Here is an 8,990-nt window from a genome sequence, read left to right as displayed (position 1 = left end):
GAGGTAGAGAGAGGAAAAGGAGAATAGAAGGAAAGGTCCAAAAGAAAGCCAAAGAGAAAGAGTGAAGAATGCTCTTGAGCTTCGCTCGGGAAAAATGGTGATCATTTTTAACAAGATTCCCACCATCCATCCGCTTATGTTCTTAAGCCGCGTTCCCAGTCCTCCCGGCAGCCCTTATGTAGCTACGTAGCTGTATGTACCGACGTATGTACCGCGTACCACATTCCCGAAGCTCTTGGACTCTCATAAGTTTTTCACCTTCGGCGATCTTTCGTCCCTCCTCTTTAGCTCACAAAGATATCAATATGTTACGTCACTCGCGCATCCCGTCGATTCTTTTGCTTCGACTCGAATCTACCGCCATTTTCTTTCTCTCTCTATCTCTCTCTATCTCTCTTTCATTCGTTTCTTCGATTTCACTCCTCTCACTTTCTTGGACCTGGAGTGTAGGACCTATCCTATCCCCACAAATTGGACGCGGTTTCTAAAGGACGGAATGTGCGGCTTGGGCCTAAATGAGTCTGAGTACTGATGGGTGGTATCTACTGGAGAAAAATCGACGCCCTCGACCACGGCTACTGAGTGCGAGCAGGAGGGTTGTAGGTCGAAACGAAGATAAAAGAGATATAAATGGACAGACAAATTAGAGAATAAAAAGCTAAGGTTTTCTCTACGGTTGCCGTGGGCGTTGAGGTCCGTAAATTATGCGGGACTACGTAGCAATCTGCAGCCGATGTAGTTGACGCAAGAAAAAAAGGGTTTACTTGTAAACGAAGCTTAATCGTCTGGTGTCGGTACCCAAGTGCAATCTAGCCGGGAGATATTACCATACTTAAACCTGTAATTTAAATTGACGCCTTATAATACTATGGATGCAACGTTCAATCAGTATCGATTTGAGATATCGAATAATGAATTATTATTAATTTTATCTGATACAGTTAAAAAGAATTTTTAATTATAAACTTCATTCTCGATTATGCACTATATATGAATTAGTAATCATATCTGATTATACGTCTATCCAGAAATATCATATCTATAAATGTATAAAATTATTTCATTTTAATGACGTTCAGCTTAAATAACACGTGACGTATACATATAATATATGAATTTTCAAACTGGATAGAGTGACGCTTTCGTTTAAGCAAGACTGACAGAAATTCCCGATAATTTACTGATACTTGATCGTAATTCCAGCCATCATTGAATCTTGTACCTTTACTATAGGTTTACTATCTATATATAGTCACGACGTCCACGTGTTTTTTGACAGTTTGCAAGCAGTATAAGCCTCAGCCAGTCACACGTGCTTTTCCATTAAATAACATAAATATGTGCTACAATTGAAAAATAAAAAATATTTGATGGAAAACCAAACATATGAATTCTTTTTATGCAGTGACACGTGTGTTACGTTAGACTTCATTATTTTCGATTTGTCAGAACACACTGGACTCGTCTACACATAGGACATAAGTGCCAGACGTTTATAGCCAGTAAATTACTCACCCTGCAGAAACTGGTGATCGATGAAATCTGAAACAGAAACACAAAATCACATATCTCATCAAGATTCTATACTACAGCAATGGCTATCTGATAATATAAACTTGAGATGCTAGCATAAGTATTAATATCCGAGCACTTCTGGCCTCGAGACTGAGCAAAACTTTTTTCCCCCATAATCATCACAACGTGTCGCCGATTTGAGGATCACTTTGACGATTTCCTGGGGGGGTATCATTTCGTTATAAAAAGAAATCCCATTATGCTCGCTTGCGAAGTTCGCGACGTTTATCAAAACGCTGAGTGGGTCGTACATAAAGCATAAAGCGACACTCACAAAGCTCCTTTTGTGTGCTTTTCGTATTTTTCGAATCGCCGGTGTGGACTGCTTATGTTTATATTTCTATCTAGCCATAGAAAATCCTGTTTTTCAAAATCCATATGTCAGATATGTGTGTAATGTATAATGCATCTGTGGATAATGTATGTATGAATACACGAACCTTCATACATATACAATAAAGTGTATGCTTATTTTATGCATACATAACATACGCGTCGATTAACGCATACGAGTACCTAATAGGCAAGTCCATACAATTATTAGTTACAACGTCGCTATGTTAATTAACAATAACTAATTCGTTGCCTCGCGTAAGAAAAATGGTACAATAAAGAAAATAAAATTGCAAAAATAAAAATATATTTTTTTAATCATTTTTTTCTCTTTTTATTTGTACCACAGTTACCACGATTTCTCTCATGCGCGTTTACCTGCACGTACGTAGATAGCGTACATGTGTGCTTCAGCACCCAAACGGTTTGGCGCTTTCAAATCGAACCCACCCCTTTCGAAAAGTATCCAGAAATGCAATGAGTTATAGAAGCTCTTCCCAGGGCTCGTATCCCCTAACGATGAAAAATAAAACCGGCCGTTTATAAATGTGTCAATTATAAATGATTTACATCCATCCCCGCGAAATAACTTGCGGAGCGCGCCCCTTCACTTTGGGTAGCCGCAAATATATTTTAACTTTCATTTTATCTTTTCCCACCCGAACCCGCACGAATCTCAAATAGCCAATTTTGTATCTCGATAATTGCAATTTACTTGGCGAATCACGTTACTCGCGTACAGAGCCGAATAAACAATATCGTTTCACGCGAGAGAATTGGGAAACGTCTCAACGACGAAAACTGCTGTATTGTAACACATACGTAATGACTCATTAATTTATACCATTAGGATTTCGCTTCGGGGTTGTTTCTATAGCGATACTACGTTGTTACGCGTACGCAACCAGCTACGCATAACAGTGCGTTAAATTATGCGTGAAACGTTCAGCGCACGTTAACGCTAACGAGCTTTTACGTAAAATCCTCTTAATTACGACCTCCTGGATTGAAGTGCGATTATCGAGAAGCTACTTCCAGAGTCGAGCTTAAATCATCCGTTGCGCAATCAGCTTGAACGAAACGAACGTGTTCGATTAGAAAATAAGCCACAATTGTATTTCAATATGACACAGTTAACAACAGGAATATTGTATATTTGTGAAAAATATAAATTTTCCTTCTTCTTCTCAATTACATCGAAAACTTATCGTCAGATCTCATATCAGCGTCTCAGTCACATCAATTAGTTTCAATTTAAAATCCTTTAAAACTTTCTCACTACCCTTATCCGCCTCCTGGAATCTTGAGAAGCGAAGACGTAGCAGCGCCAGAGGAACAAAAATAAAGTGACACTCGAGGTAAATGCGATTTGTTCACGGGATGAAATCACGTTCCTAAAATAGAGGAAGGTTCACGTGCTCACGAGACTATAAGTTCTCGCGATCGTGTGTACGTGCCTTTAGATTTTTCCAGGACAGAGACTTCCCATACGTATCTATGAACGTAACATAGGTTCTTTTGATGGAACAAGAGTGACTTTATCACACTTTATCGCACGCGCGACAGTGTATCTAACCATAACAAGTTGCACCAGCTACGCAAGTGGGTATAACCCGAAACCAGTGTGTACCCTACTTTACTTGTAATTAACTGACGTTGTGCGGTATTGGCTAATTAACTCAGCGCACGTGACAGGAAGTAATGCTAGCAGTGTGGCACGGGAACGTCATCCGAGAGGTAGAACGAAGTGCATTAATATCCTGTCGTTGAACATTGTCCAGTGGATCTGAACCGACTCGAACCAGCGATTTGACAGACCTATAGGTCCTTTCGGCAACGACGTGACGACCTATTGCCAACTGCATATTGGTACTTCTATGCAACGCCGTGCACAGAGTCTGCAGCTACTGTGTGTACAGGAGCGATTCCAGCTAGAGAGTCCTGACATCAATTTCTGGTACAGGTTAGGATGGCATCCCATTGTTTACTACTGATGGGTTATCTGCCTAATTGGCTTCGGATTCGAGGCATCGAGTAACCTGCGAAAACGTTATCCGTCGACGCTTATTACGGACATCGTCGGGATGCCAATTGGATCTGGAGGCCACAGGATTTTGGGAGGCTACAGTTATTGGAATCCCAGCTATTTCAACTACGTTGCACAGATGATCGGATCATAGAAAATTTTTACACTACTTCTTACTGTGTCTCAATATATACCTATACGATTATTCCTGATGCTTCACCGCGTATGATGTAGATCTCTCCATAAAAAAAGTATACTGGGGTAACCATACGCGGAGGCTCGTTGATCGCCATCAGAAGTGTCCTTTACGACACACGTGGTTATCGTCCCTTGAACTATAGGAGAGCGCTAGTAAATTTTACGAGTTTAATCAATATCGCTTGGTAAGAGAGATTTCAGTGATACGCGTATACGTATTTGAGGAGCCCGAGGCTGTGTTCCCGGTACGTGCGCGGTGACTATGGAAGTTAACTGGATAGTACTTCCGAATGTCTACGTATACGATGTCATAGTATCGTGTAGGTGGATAACATAATACTCGAGCGAAATGTCCAATAAGCCATACTGTCTATGTGTAATAAACTATAGGGTACCTAAGAGAGGAGACGATACTACGTGCTTCTGCACCGATCTTCGCTATACAGATATATATACATATATAGGTATAGTATAATACAACATACACTGTAGACATGTAATAAGCCCTCTTGGATTAGCAGCGAGTATAAATTGGAATTACGTCACGTCGGATTGGCAGCTTTGACTTTTATGAAGGTGCAAATTTATTCTCGATTTTCAGTCGTCTTCGACCATTCCCGGAGTGTCATACGCATACAGTTGGTTATGTTTAATGCGTTTTCAAGATTCGTGAGCATATATCGTAAAGGCACGTGGGGTTGAATGCTATCGAGGCATGAAACAAACGGAAGTAAGCCTCGAAAGAGGTCTTCATCGCGATACAGGTTTACCGGATATCCGAAGCGCAATATCTTCCGGGTAAGTTACGTGAACGTTCATAAATCAGAAACTCGACTGGAGATTGGACTATGGGTGGGTATGGTATCTTGCCTCGATTCTAAGAGACCCACACTTATCTGTATATATATAAATATATATAAAAGTAAGTAAAGTTCCTAGTAGAAATCCACACTCGGTGGAATGCGAGTATGCTTTCAATTTTTTTTTTATCGAACTCGGTCATCGACATGCTTTTGAGAAAAGTCAAGCAACACAGCACTAGAGTTGGTTCGGGGAATAGTGCTCGAGGTAAATACTCCAAGGGTCCATTTCCTTGCAGGTTACGAGACCGGTGCAGCGTTGCACGCAGAGTCTCGGCAAATAACTTGCTACGTTTCGTGATGCATCAGCTATATGTGCCACTTAACGTATAAGAACAATGCGATTTTTATTTTCAGTTAGAAGAATATAGACACGTGTCTACATTTCACAAAGAGACGGAATCAGCCATTACCGAGTACGAAGAGAAGCAGATGGTAAATCTTGATCGCTGAAAAAATTCAAAAAACTATCCGTAGTAAAGACAGTACGTAATCAGACAAGACTGATACATATATATATATTATATATAACCTATCTACGAATCCTACCTAAGGATACCTACACGATTTCTACAAAGTAACGTAAATACCTGAACCCTCACCCTTGGCAATAAAGATTGTTCCCAATGATAATAGTAAGGGTAAAGTGCGCCCAGTATCAGCACGGCAACCCAACTCACTTTCCCTTTCAACATTTCCCAGGATTACTGAAATAATCTGACCTTAGCTAAATTCGAGCAATGTACTAGAGGTTCCAGGAGCCATGTAAACATATGCTCACGCATATCCATGTCTGCCATATATGACTGTGATAAATATTACAAGACAGAGGGTCCACACTGGTATATTGTCAACGATATATACGGACGATAACTATAGTTATCACACCCATAATTTTCATCCCTTGAACAGAGAGTACAGTATAGGCATATATATCTGACATGGCATATAGTATATGCTATAAGGGTGAAAAGGTGGAAGAGGATGATGTCTAGACGTTCCAACCCTCATCCCTTTGACTCCGGCGTGCATTGACAGCCTCCTAGTTGGCTGCTTCGTTGCGTTTTACTCCTGGGATACTCATCCGCCCTTATGAACTAGTATAGGTATGTGTTACGTAGCAGGTATAGTTTCACAGAAGGAAGGAAGTACATGCGGACCCACTTGTTGTAGCTTATATACATGCAGGACGGTGTAAGGTATATTATATCATAGGATCTTTCAGTCATATACTTGTGGTACCTATACATATGTCTTATACACGTATCCTAAGTATAAGCTAGATACCGAACAGGTACATAAGAAAGTAGGCACATAGGCCGCCGTAGAAGCTGGATACGCTGCGGGCTAACAGACGATGGACGTAGTGAAACTGTAAAGCTTTTTGGAAGGCACGAAAGGAATTCTTGAAGAAACTCGAAAGTACTCGAGTACTGAAATACAATTTCTTTTGGGAGTCGCAACTTGGAATGGAGAAGTTACATTCTTTAATATATATATATACACAGTATATATATATTGTGACGAAAAGTCGCAAATTACAGTCCGCCTTACTTTTCCCCAAAACCCGGGAATTCGGAATAGGAAATGCTCATGGGCGCCAGGCACACCGTTGTGCCACGGGACGACAAAAGCAAGATTCCGAGGAAAAGAAGTAAAATTGTCCAGGCTAGCTAGAACGCAACGAGATAGTAGAGGGGCAGGGATCTTATAGATGGTATGCTGAATAAAGAGTGAGAACTTCCAATTACTATTAACAAAATTAACAACGGGCCCTTTATTTTGGGACTTATACGAAATAACAATGAGAACAAGATATAATAAAAGAAATGGTAATTTTGATAACAATGATACGTGAGCCACGCGGTACGAAGCTCCTAAAGAGACGCGTGGATAAACGACAAAATATGGTTTTGAACGCTAACTGCCGAGATTTAATCCGTAGCCGATACGGAGTTACGCGTACGAAGGTCAACGCTAGCTACGCCCTGAGACGTAGATACTAATCACACGATTCCGGCGACTAACGGAACGGATCGGTCGAGTGGCGGAATTAACAGGAATTATCAAACATAAAGAATATAGAACATACGAATTCACACAGAATAAATAATATACTATAATACTATACGAAACTCGAGAGACAAATAGAGAAATATTTACAGATGCCTGGAGATAATAATTACTAAAAAATTTGTCCCCTCGCATATACGTATGAGCTTCGACGCGACACAGGCATAACGATTCGAGACGCGCATGCGCAACGAGCCATTGAACACGTGTAGTCTTCTGTTTATTATATGGCCTCAGCTGTTGGCTACTATCTTAACCTATCTCTTCATGAAAAAATTCAGTCATTTCATGATTTGATTGTTTCATTACCGCTTTACCGGTTAATTAATCATTTATTAATCATTTTTTATTTAGTAACTGTAGTGTGATATATATGTCCTGTGACGGAAAGTCGCAAATTACAGTCCGCCTTACTTTTCCCCAAAACCCGGGAATTCGGAATAGGAAATGCTCATGGGCGCCAGGCACACCGTTGTGCCACGGGACGACAAAAGCAAGATTCCGAGGAAAAGAAGTAAAATTGTCCAGGCTAGCTAGAACGCAACGAGATAGTAGAGGGGCAGGGATCTTATAGATGGTATGCTGAATAAAGAGTGAGAACTCCCAATTACTATTAACAAAATTAACAACGGGCCCTTTATTTTGGGACTTATACGAAATAACAATGAGAACAAGATATAATAAAAGAAATGGTAATTTTGATAACAATGATACGTGAGCCACGCGGTACGAAGCTCCTAAAGAGACGCGTGGATAAACGACAAAATATGGTTTTGAACGCTAACTGCCGAGATTTAATCCGTAGCCGATACGGAGTTACGCGTACGAAGGTCAACGCTAGCTACGCCCTGAGACGTAGATACTAATCACACGATTCCGGCGACTAACGGAACGGATCGGTCGAGTGGCGGAATTAACAGGAATTATCAAACATAAAGAATATAGAACATACGAATTCACACAGAATAAATAATATACTATAATACTATACGAAATTCGAGAGACAAATAGAGAAATATTTACAGATGCCTGGAGATAATAATTACTTATGATGAATAACAATATCTTATTTGAGACCGTAGGGTCTTCTACAATATAACTTACTAATTAATTCTACCTCCTACGAGCCTATCACGGGAAGCGCGATAGACTGATTCTCTATCATTCTCCAGGGTCACCAAGAATAATACGATAGCCGAAATGTATAATATACGACAAGTTACAATAAATAAGTAGTTCAAACGGTAGGCACGGAATCTTTTCCCACTGTACGTTAATCGATCTTCTCCTAGGCCAAAACCGGGAGGAAAGTAACAACGCGATACAAGTTGGCAATTACATGGAAAAGATTTCGTCCTCTCGACGACGAGACGCTTACCGTGAACGATACAGAGGGTTCTTCAACTAATAGACGAAACGCACCACCGGCCAAGTCCGCTGACTACTCGAGAGTGAATTTTCTTCCGGGAGTTCTTCGGGACTCGGGGCCAGCGCTAGCTCCCTCATCCCCGCCGGGCCCTCCTGGGCCAATCGTCGCCGTCGAAAGTATTCGCCAATTGTAGGCCCTCGCGCTAATTTCAAAACGTGCTACTGGATCTAACTATATTTTCCGATAATGGTAATAATCATTTCTTATCAATTGGACCCTACGAGAAGGACGCGGGACGATATAACGTCTATAACCGGAGCCTCTTGTAAACGATACAATTCTTTACTACGGAGGACGGTTCCGCTAACTAATTCTTAATCCTAGTCCTCGCGACGGATCCTGTTCGCTGGACTCGGACTCTTCGTGGTGTCACAACTCGTTGCCGTAGCTAGGGTGTCCGGATACTTCGTCCGGAGTTGGTTCACGTCCGGACTTCTGTCGGGACGGATAGGTGGTGGAGGGTAGCGACCCCTCGCACCTGGATAGCTTCCAGAGC

General features: G+C 41.1%; 1 protein-coding gene across 10 annotated transcripts in view; it reads right to left on the bottom strand.

Annotated features, from left to right (window-relative positions):
* Window positions 1–8,990, bottom strand: part of LOC107269064 (neurexin-1) — a 192,801-nt gene that overhangs the window by 86,331 nt on the left and 97,480 nt on the right. For all 10 annotated transcript variants that reach the window (XM_025086238.1, XM_025086239.1, XM_025086240.1 and 7 more), the window contains one exon: window positions 1,516–1,542. In XM_025086238.1, the coding sequence (XP_024942006.1) occupies window positions 1,516–1,542 (27 nt within the window). The remainder of the gene's footprint in view (window positions 1–1,515; window positions 1,543–8,990) is intronic.

The sequence above is a fragment of the Cephus cinctus genome, unplaced genomic scaffold, assembly GCF_000341935.2.
Source record: "Cephus cinctus unplaced genomic scaffold, Ccin1 Ccin1_scaffold0597, whole genome shotgun sequence".
Lineage (NCBI taxonomy): Eukaryota > Metazoa > Arthropoda > Insecta > Hymenoptera > Cephidae > Cephus > Cephus cinctus.
The sequence above is the reverse complement of the archived record's forward strand: the minus strand, read 5'-3'. Positions and strand labels throughout refer to the sequence as shown.